This window comes from Photinus pyralis, unplaced genomic scaffold (assembly GCF_008802855.1).
Source record: "Photinus pyralis isolate 1611_PpyrPB1 unplaced genomic scaffold, Ppyr1.3 Ppyr1.4_LG8, whole genome shotgun sequence".
NCBI lineage: Eukaryota > Metazoa > Arthropoda > Insecta > Coleoptera > Lampyridae > Photinus > Photinus pyralis.
Genome location: NW_022170819.1, coordinates 1,571,105 through 1,590,446, shown reverse-complemented (window position 1 = coordinate 1,590,446; position 19,342 = coordinate 1,571,105). Strand labels below are relative to the sequence as shown.

General features: G+C 39.8%; 1 protein-coding gene across 1 annotated transcript in view; it reads left to right on the top strand.

Moving 5' to 3' along the window:
- Nucleotides 1–18,384, top strand: part of LOC116179658 (EF-hand domain-containing protein D2 homolog) — a 33,024-nt gene extending 14,640 nt beyond the window's left edge. Inside the window, exons 2-3 of the mRNA XM_031499467.1 lie at nt 14,108–14,390; nt 18,082–18,384. Coding sequence (XP_031355327.1) covers nt 14,108–14,390; nt 18,082–18,213 — 415 coding nt within the window. The 3' untranslated portion in view covers nt 18,214–18,384. The remainder of the gene's footprint in view (nt 1–14,107; nt 14,391–18,081) is intronic.
- Nucleotides 18,385–19,342: the final 958 nt, after the last annotated feature.

Below are 19,342 nucleotides of genomic sequence, written 5' to 3'. Positions count from 1 at the left end.
AAATAAATGATCAAAGTATTACATTCACAAAACAAAAATTAATTGTAAAAATTGGAAATATACAATACAAACCCGTTTACACACCACCCAGGAGGTAGAGTTAATGGCGCTTAAAATTAAATATTTACACAAGGTTGTAACTAGAAAAAAATACTGTCGTACTTTAATTTCTAAGTTGTGAATACGTTCCGTGGATTAGGCCTCCTGGGGAGACCACGATAAAAAAACGCACCATTACCTCTACTTCTTGATTGGTGTGAAAACGGGTTTGTATTGTATATTTTCAAGTGTAATTTTTACAATTAATTTTTGTTTTACTGAAGTGTAAGAGAGAGATAGTGCAGGTGTATGACGTCACACTACCGTTTGAAATTACACGGTCTATTTTTTTAAATTTCCTGCCATTGGCTACCATTTTGCCGGTAATTGAAGGGGAATTACATGTGTGTGTGTAATTACTCATTACATATGTTTAATAATACCGCGAATTAAATTAATTGGACCACGAATTAAATTAATCAAACATCGAATCAAACTGATTACGCCCCGGATTATATATTGGATAGTAATCAATTTAATTGATGATGATGGCATGAATTAAATTAAATGTCTTTTCTTGGAACGATCGTAATATCGTCGGGAAGGGGGGGGGGGTGTATTCCATGCCTCTCAGCCCTCACGTTCCCTCGCATAATCAATCAATCGAAACACGACTTTACTCAGATTGTCCCCTAAAAGGACCTTACTCAAATCGACTGAATAACAAATCCCCTTAATTTCCTAGATCAGGGAAAGCCAATATCGAGAAAAATTCTCCAAAACCACTCCCCCTCTGAGTAAAATTTTGAACGCCCACAATGTCAAAATTGGATGAAAAGGATCTGTCAACCTGTAGCAAAGCTGTTCAGATGAACAGCATAAAAAAATGACAAAAAGAAGCTGCTTCAGTACGTTGCCTTGTGGCACTCCATACTCCATAGCAATGCAATCTCGATCAAGCGTAGTTTTCACGAAGATTGGCGATTTGTAGATCTTATTCTTGGAAACAAGTGTCTACTTTCCATTTTATTCAATAATCGATGTATCGTGATTAGTTTTATTGCGAAAAGCTAACAAGGTTAGTGGATCGAATTTCAATTTTGGTAGCGTGGGTGTAACCAAATAAAGTCATCTTTCAAAAGCTACGTCTCACAACTTCGTGCCCACGTCGTGCTAATCTAGATCTCCATAAAAAAAGCCTACAAGAATGTCGGAATGCGAAACGTACGTGCGTAAAAATTCCTACACGAAGCAGTCAAATTTGTAATTCACAACGAAATTACGCAAACAAAAAAAAACACAGCTGTCGATTTCCTTTATGCAAATTTGTATTTTTTGAAGAGTGACTTTAAAACACCCTTTAATTAAACTTTCACACTCTGCGAAATTAACAGTAATTAATCGCCTCTTCTTCATCAGGTCAACGCTCAATCTTCTCGTGTCATGCAACATCTAATCAAAGTTGGGATTTTTAAATTAACCCAAATCTTTCCGCTTTAGATATGGAAGGCGGATTGGACGTTTTTTTAATTCAATTTACGTATTTAGATCGAGTCACGACGTCCGGAAGCCTTACGAGCATCGTGCGCGATAAATTAATGCGATTTATATAGGACAAGCGGCTGAAAGATGAGCAAAACGCAGCCTAACATTTACGTCTTTCACTTCTTTCACCTGATCTTCACTATCACTTCCATTGTAAGTTAATTTTTATTGAAAATCGAATTTAATTCCTTTCTTTTTCTGTTTAAACGCCAGCATATCTTAGTTTTTGACCACAATTTGACTCGGTTTGGCCTTTTTTCTTAAGGAAATTAGTGCACCTCTCCATTATTAGTTCACCATACTCAAATGCTGATCAATTCCGTGAAGCATTTTAGTTTTTAGACAAAGAAATTGAAAGTTTGATCGTTTTCTCAACGAAATTGGTATCTTTCGTGACGCATTTTTTGTTTTTGACAATGGAGATCATAAAGTCTGATCCTTGTCTCTCATGGAAATTAGAATCTGGACGAGCATGTTCCCGAATGCTGAACCACATACTCGGAAATATCACAAAGTCCACAAAAAGTAATATCTTCAGACGATGTTGTTACATTAGTCTACATAACTTTACGATATTAAAATGTATACCAACCTAATTTTAAATAGTTTGTAAAAGATAACAATTTGATAGATATGTGGACTTCCGTCCTCAAACGTATGACAATAACTGACGTAACAACTCCTGTGGTTCTAATCTTTGCAGTAAAAGATTAACGTACACTAAAACCTCGAGCAATAATAAGCTAATAAAGCACTATAAAAAAGATAGCTTGCGGAAATTAGAAACATTACAACTAATTTAGCGTACCGTTTATCTTTTATCATTAAATTACCTGAAAATCGGCCGATTACATAATTCAAACCATTGCTCTTCTAGTATAAAAACAGTCACGTGAATCATCACTGCAAAACTGGCCGGCTGTGAGGTGTACACAAATTATGATATTATATTTTCATCTCTATCTAGGCCATGCGAAACAAAGACATAAGTTTTGCGGCTACCTGCGACTGTTTTTGTACTAGACGACCTATAGTAAATGATTATGCAAAGAGAACTAGGGTAGAAACATCCGACGTAGTTACAAAAACTATTCATTGTGGAGGTGTATGGCAGGAACACATAAAAGTGAAACTACTATCGCTCCGGTGTTATATTCTTCATCACAACGATCCGCTCTAAAAACTCTTACAGTTTTTCAAAATGGACCACTGTACCTTGCTCCTCTAAAGAGCATTCCCTACTCCTCAAGCTTCGGATGTTACGTTCGATAGTTACCTTTTCATAAATGTAGAACCAGGGGGTCAGGTGTATGGAATCCCCCCAGAACCAAGAGAGAGAAAGGTGCAATGTTCATTTCCCTATACCTATCATAAAACTTGCATGTGCTGGGGGAGGGGGGTAGTATGAATTACCCCTTAGATCCCCTGGTTTTACAATTCTCATCTAAATAATCCACTCTTCTTATAGTTTAGTAATGGACCACTGAATCTTGCTCTTCTAAGGAGCATTCCCCACCCCTAGCCCCACCCCTTCAGTTTCGGATGTTAGGTATGTTTGATACTTACCTTCTCAAAAATGTAGCTCGTGGGCATGAAATACTCCCCAGGACCAAGAGAGAGAAAGATTTAGTGTTCATTTCCTTACACCTAAATCTTGCAAGCGCTAAGGGGTATTCCAGACCCCCTCGTGTTACATTATCCATCAAAATGATCCGCCCTAAAAACATTTCTTACAGTTTTCCAAAAAAGATCATTGAATGTTCCTCTTCTAAGGAGCATTCCCGACCCCTTAAGTTTCGGATGTTACGTTTGATACTTACCTTCTCAAAAATGTAGGACCAGGGGGTCTGGTGTATGGAATACCTCCCAGGACCAAGAGAGAGAAAGGTACAATGTTGATTTCCCTATACCTATCATAAAACTTGCATGTGCTGGGTGGGGGGGGGGGGTTAGTATGAAATACCCCCAGACCCCTCGGTATTGCATTCTCTATCAACATGATCCGCCCTCACTGAATCTTGCTTTTCTGAAAAGCAAAGAAAGGTATTCAAATTAATTATAAGAACCAGAAGAAATTGAACGGTGAGAAAATCAAATACTCCAAATTCGGATAAACGAACAAACGGTAGAATTTCGAGCACTTGCACGTGCAGATGTAGTGCAGTATGTTGAAGGATTGAAAGATCCCCCCTCGGATCCCCCCAAAAACTTGTGGCTTAAAGAGTTTGAAGAATCAGAATAATCTCACGATAAAGAATCAGAGAAAAGGGTATTGATTTCGATCGAAAATACCCAAAAACCTATCTGGAGCCATTGGTTCCATTTTTACCACCTGCACTTCACCCCCTCCCCAACTTTTTTCACAGTTTCTACCCCTTTCAGTGGTTGCCTGTAGTGCAAGGAGCGTGCATTATTCCTGTGTTGTTTCCTTTCTATGAGGGTTTGTTTCTTAATATACACTGCCTTTTTTTGAGCCCCGAAAAAAAAATTGTCTCAGGAAAAAAAATTGTCTTATAGAATGTGGCCCGTAGAATCCATAATTTCAAACAGTTCCAAGATTGAGCTACTAGTTCAAAAGTTACAGCCCTTTGAATTTTCTTTCGAAATTGGTTTCTAGTCTATAACTTTTGATTGAGAAGTCTGATCGAAAAAGTACGAATTGTTTTGGATTCTACGCACCAAAATTAATAAGAAAAAGTGTTTTCCCGAGAAATTTTGGTGCAGTCGATTTTTGGTAAAAAAGGAAAGTTATACACTGCCTTCTTTTGAGCCCCGAAAAAAAATTTGTCTCAGATCGACCGGAAAAAGGCATTTTCTTATAGAATGTGGCCTGTAGAATCCATAATTTCAAACAGTTCCAAGATTGGGCTACTAGTTCAAAAGTTACAGCCCTTTGAATTTTCTTTCGAAATTGGTTTCTAGTCCATAACTTTTGATTGAGAAGTCCGATCGAAAAAGTACGAATTGTTTTGGATTCTACGCACCAAAATTAATAAGAAAAAGTGATTTCCCGAGAAATTTTGGTGCATTCGATTTTTGGTAAAATGGAAGGTTATACATTGCCTTTTTTTGAGCCCCGACAAAAAAATTGTCTCAGATCGACCCGGAAAAAAAGTTTCCTTATAGAATGTGGCCTGTAGAATCCATAATTTCAAACAGTTCCAGGATTGGGCTACTAGTTCAAAAGTTACAGCCCTTTGAATTTTCTTTCGAAATTGGTTTGTAGTCCATAACTTTTGATTGAGAAGTCCGATCGAAAAAGTGCGAATTGTTTTGGATTCTACGCATCAAAATTAATAATAAAAAGTGTTTTCCCGAGAAATTTTGGGACAGTCGATTTTTGGTAAAAAAGGAAGGTTATATTGCTTTCGAAAATCGATAAGAGTCATAAAGTGTTTACTTTTCTATAATCTCGCGGGACTTTGCATGGTAATTATCGCTCTATTTAACGTGGAGACATCCACGTTGAGTTTCATCGGTTACGCACCAAATAACCAATCGACTTTAATGAGTAGGTACCTGCCTCTACAGCTAATATTTACATACCTACTTACGTACTTGAAACGAAACGGAATAATTATTCAAACATCTAAAAAAACTCGATTTAATTTCATGTTATTCAATGAGGTTTCTATTTTATTTTCTACATCATTTTATGGTGCGGACGCAATGGAAAATAGTCGCGCTTATATTTTAAATTGCACGTTATCGAATTGTGCCACTTTAAATACCCCTTCGAACCCATAAAAGTTACAACTTGGCTTCTGACCAAGGCCAATGGATTTATAGCTGTAAACAATTTGCACAATAATATTCATTCATATGGATTTTTAAAGGTGTGCGGGAATGTGGGCTGATTGCTTAGTACACGTGAGAGACAAGCATGTGCGTACTTTCACTTGTGTTTACAAACTTCTGCTAAATATAGAAGGCGTCGAAGAAAACGTTGAAGCAACATGGATGGACAAATCAGTTCTCTTTTCACTCCACTTCTTCTGCAACTATTTGGATGTAGGATAGTTTCTACCTTCCTCGCGAGAACCACCTTCTTTTGAATCGAGTATACGGTTTTGAGCACCCTGTTTTTTTAAATCCATTTTAACCACTCCAAAGAAATAATCCAGGGACGAACGGGAAGCTGTGAATTTCAAGAAACCGAATAATCTGAAGAATGCAAAAAATCAAAAAAGTTAAGGGAACTAGAAAAATTAAAAAATCGGGCCACTGGAAAATGGCACTGATTCCAAAAAGTGCAAAATTTTTAAGAATCCGAATTGGAAGCTTAATCATTCTCAGCAAACTGGAGAATCAGATGAACCTGAAAAACCCAAGGCATTTAAAGAATCTGCAATACCTGAAAAAACATTCTGAAGAACCCTGATGAGCAAGGAAGGGGTTCAAACACAGAATAAGAACAATTTTTTCTCCATAACGTAATAAAAAAACTAGTAACCATTTACTTTTGTTTTAGAAGTTCAAAATTTTAAGTGTCAAAAAATTATGTCTTCAACACGCACAGAAACTGCGCAAACCATACTGAACGCCCTGAAAGACATAAGCACGCTGAAGAATTCATCGCACGGCATATCGGAGAGAAACTTGAAAACGATTCTCGTGAAGATATATGACGTTTCAAGCGAGTGTAGGAAACACTTTAAATCCACGCTAAAAAGTGGAATTAAATTTGGAGCGATACGTAAACGCGGAAAGAAGTACTACTTGGGTAACGTTTTCTCTGGTGGCGAGAATAATAATGAGGCACCGTGCCATGAAACGGTCACGATCCCGAGCTACATCTGGTAGGTGTCGGAGATCGAACCCGAAGCTGAAGAAAGGTCCAATGAAATGGCTTTTTTATTGCAAATACTAGTAGTCTAACCATAGCGAATTATGTAATTAAAAGTTTTTTGTTAAATTCTCAAAGAAATTGAACTGTGCGGACTTCGTCCATCTACGACAGAGTAGAACAAATTTCTTGGCCTAATGAAACTAAAAAACGCTGAATCATATAGAGATCTGAATAATTTTTTGAATGTGAAGAAATCATAAAGAATCAAGAATGTTACAAACCCTTCAAGAATGAAGTGCTCTTTTTGTATGATCTTCCAGCTCACTTCATGGCTTCCTAAGATTCTTTGGGACCCTGACGATTCGATGACTCAAACGTCCTTAATTCGCAAGATGAAACAGGGATTTACATACCATTCGTTAAGTCCTGTCAAGTTCTTTGCCAGGGTCACAGCTTTGTCCTAATTTTCAAGATCTAAAGGCCATTGCCATAACATTGCTAACTATGACCTTTAAGAATACAGGCTGTTTCACGTAAACCATTGCCTAAGGTACTCATTGAAAATGTGCATACCAACATAGTTTTTCCTAATTTATCGAAAGAAAACACTATCATGTGTGGATAGCACCTTTCTTATATTAAGTAGAACACCCTGTATTTTATTGCATTTTCGAAATCTACATGAAAATCTTCGTCGTTTGATACCACATTTCCCTATACCCAGCATCAAAGGATTTCAAGTTATTCAAGATTTTTAAAATTTTTTGAAATTTGACTCCGTTGACTTGAATTTCAAAAACTCTTCCAAAACCAACAATACTCATTTAAAGTTTGGTCGCCCCTCTACAGGGTGGTTTAAAACTAATGGTCAATTCATTGAATATAGCTTCAAACCTTATTGTGCCTATATTTTCAAGTGGATGACAGTGACTCATACCACAATTTTAATAATTCTCCAGTTATTGCCTTCTTAATATTTTGAATCTCTGATTTAAGAATCTTTAATGCAACCGACAATAAAATCTGTCGGTAATCTTTAACGAACTTTTGAAGAATACTTGAAGGACCTACGCGTGAAGATGCAGTCCCATTCTAAAACTGAGTAACTCAAAATCGGGAAAGCACAAAACTACTGTATACTGAAATAGCCTGATATATCGATAAGGGTACTTCATCTCCACGGACCGTAATATTTCATCACTACTACAGGATCTACAAGAGCTAAAGGCCATTCGTTAACATTTTAGTAATACTGGGGGTATGGCAGCCCCCAAGAACCCTGCTCCCGGTACGTACTCCCTCAAAACATTCAGCCCTAAGGCCTATTGTGGTGTTTTCTCACAAAAGACTACAAAATCTTGGCTTCCGGGCAAGTATTCTATACTCCTACTGTTACTGTTTATGGTCCCTGGACCTTGACATACATTATAATGTTTTTATAATACCTGGGGGAGGGGGGTATTCCATAATAATAATAACAATAATCTTTAATTCGGAAAATTGTAAATAACAATTACAAATCACAAACATAACATGTATACGGGGTGCCAATTTTGCAGTCGGCCATATTTTCCAAGCTAAAGATGATATTGAAAATCGCGCAAAACCGTTTCGGAGGTATCGAGGGGAACCAGAATGACGCTATGAGTGACAACCCCCATTAACCCCACAGCCCCCCCATTTCAAAAATCCTAAATGACAACCCCATACTTGTGACACATCGTTGGAAAGCTACTGAAAAATGCTTTCCAGTGGTACCCATAAAGTCAATATTCATTAAAGACAAGTCAACAAAAATTAAAAAAAGTTCTTGACCAAATTGCCATAAATCCCTCAATGTCAACATTTAGTTTTTTTTTTGTTAATTATTAAATGTTTGTTAAATTGTCTTAATAAATATTGACTTCATTGGTACCACTGGAAAGCATTTTTCAGTAGCTTTCCAACGATGTGTCACAAGTATGGGGTTGCCATTTAAGATTTTTGAATAGGGGGGGCTGTGGGGTTAATGGTGGTGGGGAGTTGTCACTCATAACGTCATTCTGGTTCCCCCTCGATACCCCCGAAACGGTTTTGCGCGATTTTCAATATCTTCTTTAGTATGGAAAATATGGCCGACTGCAAGTTTTAAAATTGACACCCTGTATGTATATATGGTCAACATAAAATTTGTGGACGGATAAACAATCTATTCATTAAGTTTTGATTAGAGTTATTAGGGATATAATCGTTCTATTTTTAACTAAAGAGCGGTTCATTTTTTTAGCCCCCCCCCCCCCCCCCCGCCCGCCGTGCTCAAAAAGACTACAAACTCATGGTCTGCTGGAAAGTATTCTATACTCCACGAGCTCCATACATAATAATACTGTTTGTGTAATACCCCCCCCCCTCATGTTCACCCTCAAAACATTCAGCCCTAAGGACTGTTGTGGTATTTTTTAACAAAAACTGCAAAGTCTTGCCTTCCTGCCAAGTATCCCATACGCCACGGGCTCCTAATCTTACTTTCTATGGTGCCTCCCCTAAAATAATGGTTTATGTGGTATGTTCACTGTTTGTTTTGGAGACTAATATGGAAACGGGAGTTCTGTGGAGGGTATGGAATACACCCCAGGAAAAAAGAACGATTGAGCATGTCTTCCCTACATCATAATGTCATTGTATAGATAATGGGGGTACTCTATACCCCCCAGAACCCCCAGGTGCTATCTTTCACCTCAAGGCATTCAGCCCTAAGGACTTCCTGGCAAGTATTCTATGCTCCCTATGTACTATTTTGTAGTATGTTTTGGGGAAGAATGTGGAACTGGCGTGATGGATCTAGGTGGTATGGAATACCCCCCAGGAAAGGAGAAAAAAGGATTCTATCTTCTCTTCTCTACATCACAATATCATTTTATAGATACTGAGGTTGGGAGGGGGTACCCAGATGTAGAAAATTGAGCTGAATGGTGGAAGCGCAGGAAAAGAGTGTCAGGGGCGTGTAAACGAAATGGCGGATCATTGTGTAAACGCCAAAGGAACATGAATGTAACGGGCGAATGTGTACAAGCAGAGCAGGTTTGAAGAAGAGTGCGCGAGTAGGAGGAATTTGAAGAAAGAAGCGAGAGTGTATCTATGGCCCAAATCAAGACGAGCCTAGGAAGACTATCGGTTATAGGATGCCACATCCCTCCGGACAAAAGAGGGCAGGTGGAACTCAGGAAGCTCCGAGCGAAATAATAGAGTAAAAGAGCGGAAGATACCCGGGCATCATGTTAGGTGACATTAAGGAAATTCTGAATCAGAGATCGACCACATAGTAAGGGCCAAATCCAAATACACAATGGGAGTAGGATTGGACCACAAAATGGTAAGGGTGAAACTGGGGACTGGGGAAAAGAAAAGGGGGGAGTATAGAAAGGAGTAGGACGAGATCAGGAACAAAACGGGGAAAGGGAGACCATCTTGGAACAGGATCGCCGAAGCAGCAGGGATAAACACTTGGGGGAAACCGCCCATGTCACCGAACAGGAAGCAAATCGTGGAACACCACAGCAAAGCACTGAAGAGGTTTGGGCAAAACCCGCACAAACCTGAAGCGAAGAAAGAGCTAAGGAAGGCCAGAGAGGAGAAAAACAGAACCTTTGGAGAGATCAAACAATGCGCCGAGTATGCAGACAACATCGCCAAGCTTAGCCCAATGGAGAAAAATGAGTAAATTGATAAGCACTTAAAAAAAAACAGAAGGAGGGAACCAAAAATATGTACCGATGACAGTATGGGTGAAGGAGGACCAAGAAGCACAGGCTCTAGGTAATGGAGGAGAAGATTACTGGGCACTCCCCCCTCTCGCCCCTATGGAAAAGATGATGGAGATATTACGAATACTGAAAAAGGGGATAATGCCAGGGCAGGATAGGACCCAGGTCGGATTGCTACAATACAAAGCAGGATGGCTAATAAAGAACCTACATGAATTAATTCAGGAGATATGGAGTAAGAACTTGGTCCCTAAGGAATGGCAGCAGATAGTGCAGATCCTCATCCCAAAAGTTAAGTCACCATAAGGAAGCAACTTACCTACTACAATGCCTAGAGGGGCACCATCCAAGACACCAGTATACCAAGCACGTTTCAGATCAACAGACGACCATATTCACGACCAGGAAGATTCTAGATGAACCCTGGAGGGAGGAACCAAAATATGGCTTCTAGCAATAGACCTGGTGAAGGCCTTCGACCAAGTGAAGCACGAAGCAATAGCCACTTCTCCGACGCAGCTGGGACTGCCCAAATTTCTAACTAATATAATTATAAACGTGTGCCTAGGGGAGTATACTAGTATACAATGGTTTGGGGAGAAAACCGAGCACCAATTGAAAACAAGGTTGTCCACTCACCCTAAAGGCTCATCGCCATAGCCAAGATAGAAGAGCACTTCGTCAAAATCGGCGAGGCATACCTAGAATAAACAACGAAAAGAGATACATGATTATAAGAGAGAGACCCAGGAAGAAATACCCAATACAACACCACTATCGACCAAACGGTGGCGGCCTAGGGGATTCCCATAGGGAAATGGGAAGAGTGGAACAGAGACAAACACTAAATGAAGAAAGAAAGCAAGCAGACGAGTACTGGAGCTGGAGGAAGAATCAGACATAAACACAAGCGGCCAAGAGGTAGAGGAGGCGGAGATAGATAGGGAGGCAGAGAGAGGACAACAATAAGGAAGGGAGAAAAGATCGGAAACTAATGGAACACCGCGCCGAGGGAGAGGCTATCACAAGGAAGCAGACCTTCCTCTAATGCAGATATTCCAGTGACGAAGCTGAGGCCATACCTTTTCGGATCTCGGGCAACGCCCAGTTACTCCCCCCCTCCCAACAGACGTTACGGAGATGCACTCCCGATAGTTCCTACCAGGGACACATCTCCACATGTCCATGAACTAGGCAGGCCTACTGCAGCAGACCATGGTTCTGCTTACTCATATCGTTAGTGTTCCGTTAGTGTACGTTAGTGCCGCTGAAGAAATCGTCAGTGCACAAAAGGAAACTTACTATTTTTAAAAAAATATTTGTGGGCCTGCGAGCAAATCGATTCAATCTTTACACTAGTTAAACTAGCAGCGTTAGTGCTCGTTAGTGCCGCCAATATAAACGTTAGTGCTCAACGTGTAACAGCTCAAAACGTTGTAAAAAGGGGTCTGCTAACTTCATGCAGCAGACCCACATTTGTCAAATTGGCTCTGTCCTAATGCGAATTTGAAGCGGTTCGTTAGTGCTCGTTAGTGCTTCAAATCCGAACGTTAGTGCGGCAAGGAATCCGCGTCAAAAAGGTACCAAACCACCTCAAAATTAAATTTGAGTTATTGGGACCTGCCAACTTTATGCCAGTAGACCAACGAACGAAATCCCTTTGATTTTCTACTTTAATCGACCGATAAGTATTAGTGCTCGTTAGTGCCGCCAATATAAATGTTAGTGCTCAAAGTGTACCAGCTCAAAACGTTGTAAAAAGGGGTCTGGTATTTCATGCAGCAGACGCACATTTGTCAAACTGGCCCTGTCCTAATGCGAATTTGAAGCGGCTCGGTAGTGCTTCACATTCGAACGTTAGTGCTGCAAGGCATCCGCATCAAAAAGGTACCAAACCACCTCAAAAGTAAACGTGACTTATTGGGACCTGCCAACTTCACGGCGGTAGCCCAACAAACGAAATCCGCTTGGTTTTCTACTTCAATCGATCAATCAGTATTAGTGATCGTTAGTGTCGCAAAAAAAAAGTTAGTGCCCAAAGCGCAAGAGCTCAAACGTGAAATTATGAGTTTGCTAAATTCATGCAGCAAGCCCACATTTATTAAAGTGGCTCTGTCTTAATGCGAATCTGAAGCTCCTCGTTAGTGCTCGTTAGGACTTCACTTGTAAACGTCAGAAATAGAAACTAGAGCTAATAAAGACATCACTAATTTAATCGTTATATAGTTTTTCACAAAGCAAACAAAATTTTCACTGCGCTTTGAGCACTAACGCTTTTTTTTGCGACACTAACGATCACTAATACTGATTGATCGATTAAAGTAGAAAACCAAACGGATTTCGTTTGTTGGTATACCGGCGTGAAGTTGGCAGGTTCCAATAAGCCACGTTTAATTTTGAGGTGGTTTGGTACCTTTTTGGTGAGGATCTCTTGCAGCACTAACGTTCGAATGTGAAGCCGCTTTAAATTCGCATTAGGACAGGGCCAAATTGACAAATGTGCGTCTGCTGCATGAAGTTAGCAGACCCACAAATATTTTTTAAAAATAGTGTTTCCTTTTGTGCACTAACGATTTCTTCAGTGGCACTAACGTGCACTAACGGAACACTAACGATATGAGTAAGCAGAACCATGGTCTGCTGTAGTAGGTCTGCCTAGTTCATGGACATCATCTCCACGACAGTTGACTTCATTCGGGGAGAGGTGGCTACGCTAGGCATATGCCCAAAGTATCAAGTATGAAGAACATCTGGCGTCGGCAGATCGTCGCGCGACTCGGGCATTCTCTATATGTATACAGGGCTATTTATTAAGAAGTAGACAGGGATTTACGTGTATTGGTTTTCCCTATGTCTACTTTTACATGAAAACATCTCTTCTGAAGGGCGCCTAATTTTGTGCAACCAAAATAACTTCTTAAAACAATTGTCATTTTAAGTCATTGTAAGAGATTAAGGTAAAGCAACAATTTTCAAACTAATTATATGACAACCACATGTTTATTTGTTTCAAGTTTTGAATGCCTAAAATTAGGCGCCCCTCAGAAGAGATTTTTTCATTTAAAAGTAGACATAGGGAAAAACAATACGTAAATCCCTATGTCTACTTCTTAATAATAATCACTGTATATAAAAGTGTACTTGATTTTCTAACAGTTTTCTTTATAGTAACAAATGAATAGGTATTTAGTACAAATTGTTGGTAATGGGAAACGCCTTTGGAAAAACATGCCCTAGCACACTTTACCTAACAACTTTTTAAACACGGAACGTTAGTGTGGGCACGAATTACAAAAATTTCTGAACCGTCCTATTCACAATCAGTTTTCAACTCCAAGGTAGTTTCCCACGTTTAAGTAGGCAATTAAAAGTAAGTGCCTTTTGCTTCTGAAGCGCAATATATCTACAGATTAGCAAAAATATCTGATACTGATCTTTGGAGAATAAGTCAAGCGTAACTATTGTCACCTTATACTTAATCATCTCCAGAGAGAAAATGTAGTAAATTGCCTCTTAAAATGCTTTGCAAACAGTTCCATTTTCATTGTACATACACTCGAATAAAAGATAAGTAGTTAATTTAAACAATTAAGTATCAAACGATAAAAATATCCTTGAGTATTTATAACTAATAATGGCACAAGTGTGAAAGGTCAATAAGTGGAACTTATTGAAGTATGAAAACGACTTTCCTTGAAGACCGTGACCTTAAGAATGAATGGTAAACAAGTAATTTGCGTCCCAACCGTATGCCATTCCATTAATATTCATTTTTGAAAGAAAAAGTGAACGAAAGTCAATTACTCTACCTTCACTTTCAAGGCAGATTAACACTGGCACAGTTTCAGGGTGCAAGGTGAGGAAAATCAATTGAGGGAACTCTGCAAAAAGGTGTTCTCAGCAACCCTCAGTTGGAAAGTATGAGAAATTTTAAAGAATGAAGGTTTATTGCACTATATGCACGTGTTACGTAATGCGTTTCCTTTTTCAGATACAACACAAATAAGGACAACTACCTCAGCCTCTCCGAGCTGAAAAGGATGATGGAGGAGCTGGGAGCACCGCAAACGCACATCGCCCTAAAGGGGATGATCGCCGAGGTCGACGAAGACGGCGACGGACGTTTGGCGTTTCGAGAATTCCTGCTGGTGTATCGTAAGGCGAAGGCCGGCGAACTCGACGCTAATTCCGGTCTCGGGCAGTTGGCCAAGCTGACCGAAATTAACGTCGATCAGGTCGGCGTCAATGGAGCGAAGGAATTTTTCGAGGCTAAGGTATTCCACGCACGCTACTCGCTAACAATGCTAATGTAACGTTACGTTGACATGATCGAAAGTTTGTGGTGAAACTCATTCGGCTAATGACTACAAATTAGCTAATGATGTGAGAGTTTCTTGGTGAATCAAAAAAAATTGATAATAATTTATTAGTCCTTACAATTTTGATCATTATTGATTAAACAATTGGAAATGTTCCTCTTCGGCGCGGATCTTGTTGTTGTTTGATGAAATTCAATTCTTGAAACTCGAGCTACTGCGTTAGGACGTTTCCTCCAACTGTTTCAGGGCATAAATAACTATTGTGTTCATTTTCTCAGAATTCACGTAGCACTAAATGAACTATCAATTAGTCGCTCTTGAATAGAAGTTCTAGCACACTATCCTAATCTACGCCCGAAACTAAAAAAATATATTGAGACTAATGGGGTTAATAAAATGGTGAAAGATAAAAATGACAGCCACCTTTAATTATAAGACAAGGATGATTAAGGTTAACTAACGATCATGGAAGATAATGAAAGCTCTCCTTGGCGTTGACAGCTATCTTCCATCTGATATACCACTCTTGTCGTCCAGAGCTGTCTGGAGTCTCCTATAGATGGCCGCTGGTTTCCACGATCTTGCCTGGATGGCGACGATGTCTGTAATTTCCCGCATGTAGAAAGAACACGGCGAAACCAGTGATCCCTGGGCCACTCCGGCTCTTGCTTTGCACTCTCGTGACCTGCACCCCTCGAAACGGACGCGAAAGCATCTGCCTTGTGACTAAGGGGAGGCCGGACTCTAGGATCTTCCGCAGCAACCCGTTTTGCCAAACCTGGTCAATCGCCTTAGGGACGTCCAAACAGACCCGCCCGGTGGACTGATTGCGTATTCTACCACTCTGAGCACTTGGTGGACCGTAGAGTCACCGTTCCGCAATCCGATTTTTTCGTACTGATTGGTCTCTCCTCTGATTGGTCCTACAGTCTTTTCAGGATTCCGGTACTTTGGCGATCGTTGAACGCCCTGTTCCCGATACCGTCCGGTCCTGGCGCCTTCCTTGGGTTTGTTCTTTTGATGACCCTGCTGTTGACTGGGTCGATCAAGTCCAAGTCTGCGTTTTCGTAGTTGGAAGAGAACAGAGAAATCGCCCGTATACACCAGTCCACCGACTCCGTGCACCTCGAACGATCTCGGTAGGGTGCTGCGCAGCGCCCTTGCCATCTTTCAGAGAGAACATCCTCCTCGCTCAAGAATCGCAGGCCGTTTTCCCAGGACTCTTTTTATAAGCCGCGCCGTGAAAGACTTTCTTTATCTCCTCACAGGACCCTGATGATGCGCACTCATCCCTAGCTTCGTGTAAACGATAATTTACCACACTGGAGTCTAGCTATTGGCCTATACTTACTACCCTCCTGAAAACGCGGTATTAGGAAAACCTCACACATAACACGAAGAACTTCTATTTCCATTCACAAATGCAATAAACTTTAAGAAATTGTTGTAGCGATCCCTCCTTCGAACTCTGGCACTCAAATCTGTCTGCCAATTCTAATAAAAATGGCCCTTCCTCCAGCTGTGCTTTGCACGGACCGACTATAGAATCTCGGCTGAGACTGTTTCTTCGATTTGAAATTGACCTTTCCCTCTGCGGCACGGCTGTAGAATCGTAGCTGAGTTACGCCGTGGAGATTTTCAACTTTCTTCTTCTCTTTCTTTGGAAATGCTACGAAATTTTTTGCCCCCGTCATGACGGTAGCCTAATAGCGTAGTTTCTCTCTTCGTGATCCACCGACTAGACGGTTTAACTTGAAAAATGCACAACGCGTCTGTAAAACGACCAGCGCAGACGCATGCTGTTCTCCCACTATTTACACTCATATTTATAGGTATCGCCGTTGTAAATTCTGATCGTCGAGTAGTCAGTTGTGCGTCGAAGTGGAAACAGCTAGACAGCATTTTTCTTAGTGCGCTCTCCGAGCTAGTTTAGACGAGTCTAAGTGAAGCCCAGTGGGAAGACTGAAGATTTTTTTTATTTCGAAGACGACATCATCAGTTCTCTAACTAATGAGAACTCGCTTCTTAAGGGAGAGCTCGAAATTCTTAAAATGCAATTTGAAGCTTTTAATGGAAATTATCAATCATTGGAAGCAAATTACAAGGAAGTTGTGAGAACACACAATCTACTAAACTCCAACAGGAGAACTCTGAAGAGAAAAAAAGCCAGAAGACGACGATCGTAAGAACTCCGGTACCTGAGGGTAACCAGAACGCCTCTCAGATTTAACAAACACAATGCGTCAGAACCAGCCATTGGATCTACTAGGGGGCCAACAAAAAATTTCCGACACCCAACCTCTTTGACCTCTGCCCATCTCCCAATCACAATGGCAATGTAGCAGACGCCCCACAGGATACTTACCTTAACTGCAACACAAATTGGGACTTTTTTACCAAAAACTTACGTTGCACTGGACCAATCCAAGGCATCGAAGGGGTAATTACAAGCACACCGCAGAAATACCCCCTCAACCTCTCCCCAAAAATCAAGGATCTAATCAGATATAAGAATAGGTCACTCTGAAGGGCCAGATTCAGGCTAGCCCCCCGACGACTTAGAAAAGTCAATCGACTCGAATCGCGGGGGGGGGGGGGGGGGGTTAAAAATTAATCTCAATTTATTCTAATTAAACGACAGGCACCGTTTTCTAACAACTACCGCTCTTCTTTTTGTCCTCTTATCAAAGTACGTGGTGGTGGGGGAGTGTGTGTGGTGGTTTGGGGGGGGGGGGGAATAATGAAAGGATAACCTTCATGGTACTCTAATGAAAGGTCTCAACGAAAGGAATTAATTTCTACCAACCATAGCCCTCCTCCTCGACCTCTTATCGTCATCGGGTATATGGATTGTCGGAAGAGGGTACTCACAAAGGACGATCGAAGCGTCTGCAAGAAATATCCACTGGCAAAAGCTATTTCGGTTAAAAAAATGCGCTTTATCTGCACAGGAGTTGTTCACAATTTATACTTGTTGCAGTTCCCGCTTCTCCCGTCGAAGCAATACTTTTTGAACTATAATAATAATAATAATGCTCTTTATTTTGCAAACAATGCTAACATTATTCATTTTCCTCATCAATAATGCCCATTTTCTCAACGTTTTTCACGCGATCCGTTTGCTACTTAAATTCCAATTAATTATCTACCAATTTCATATCGCCAGTCAATGACCCGCAATTGCAAAATAAGTTTACATGATCGACAAGTTGTGATTGCAATTGTAACAAAAATTATTATGATTCATCGAAGAGTGAATCACTTCGTACGTTACTCACATTTGCATTTCCATCAACATTCGTGTCAACGTTAATGCACCTGGTTTGGCAAATTGACCAGCGGTAATTGCCCACTTAATTAACGCTTCCACCATCAAGGTTGTAACAGCAGTTAAAAATAACAACAAAATAAATCTCAATTACTTATTACTAATTGCGGTGAGATGTCCCAGAGTTATAATAAACATTAATTAAACGGTTAAGTAACTTCCATCATGATGACAGTGTATGTGCCAATATTAATTACACATAACGAAATTTTGTTGATGGCCATGTGGTATTAATTTAATCCCGTTGACAATTTGGGCCAGAGCAATAAATTTCATTAAGCTTCGTGCCAAATAATTAAATCGTTTTTATTGTTTTAGATTGAGGAATTATCGAAGAAAAGTAAGTTCGAGCACGAAATTCGCCAAGAACAGGAAGAAAGGAAGCGAATGGAGGAAGAGAAGGCGATTAGAAGACAGCAGTTCCTGGAGAAAGCTGCCTTTTTTAAATAATTGTGATTGTTAATATATTGTGATTTTAATTTTTATGTATAATGTACTTATATACTGTTGTATATGTAAAATACTCTTCTTAGTGCTTAAGCTAGCTGAAGCTTATTATTTTTAAGGACACTGCCTGTAATGTGAACAACAGTCATGAAATGAATTAATATGTAATTTAAAGCGATGCCATCCTTTTCAGCCAAGAGAATTAGCGTGAAAGTAATTGCAGTATAGGTGAAAGAATCCTCTCATGCTTCTCCCTACAACCACATATTTAAAATCCTCTTAGTCCAGGAACCAGCCGTGAAAACCCCTCCCGACCTTAAAAAGAAACGTTCCCTATTGAGGCCAAACCCATTGGATTAAGACATTGTGACCATACGCATTCGGCCATTTTGTCGAGATGAATGTGCTTGTTTGGATTTGGCAAAATGGCGTACTTTGTAGAAGAAATAACCCTGATCACTTTTTGAATCCATAATTTTTTAATGGAAACTCATTCTTTCTTTAATGTGTACATCATTAAATAATTGAACATACAATAATACAAATTAGGGGAGTGAGACTAAGTTTTTGGGAAGGGTGAAAATGGTATTACGGCTTTCTTTCCAGTCAATCTCCAAGTAACCGAAAAAATCGCGGAAAACTGTGTTTTTTGTTTTTTATTGTTCATTTCCGCAAAAAATGATACTCTTTTAACGAGACTTGACGGTTGGAATATACTTTTTTATAATATAAATTACTACACTTTTTTTTATTCCTTTTTTTTTGGCAAAAAACTTTTAAATGAAAATTGTCTTTCAGAGATTTATCGTAGGGAATTCTATTTGGTGTCATTTTCTTTGTTTTTCTCTATACTTTTTGATGAAATAAAAAAATTATAATCCCTTTAAGAAGCTCAAAAAACGAAAAACCTCCAAATACAACTTCAGTAACATTGAATTTTCTAGTAGATGTTGATAGTTTGTTTAAATTAAAAAAAACTGAAAAATCACCACGTTAGTATAACACAGTCGGTGATGGCGCTCAGATGTCGCCTACCCCACATCATGTAGCCCCGTCCCTACAGTTGTAGGCAGACACTCCTTGTCTTTTCACAAGCGTTCTTCTACGGGCGCGCATATGCTGCCAGCCAGCC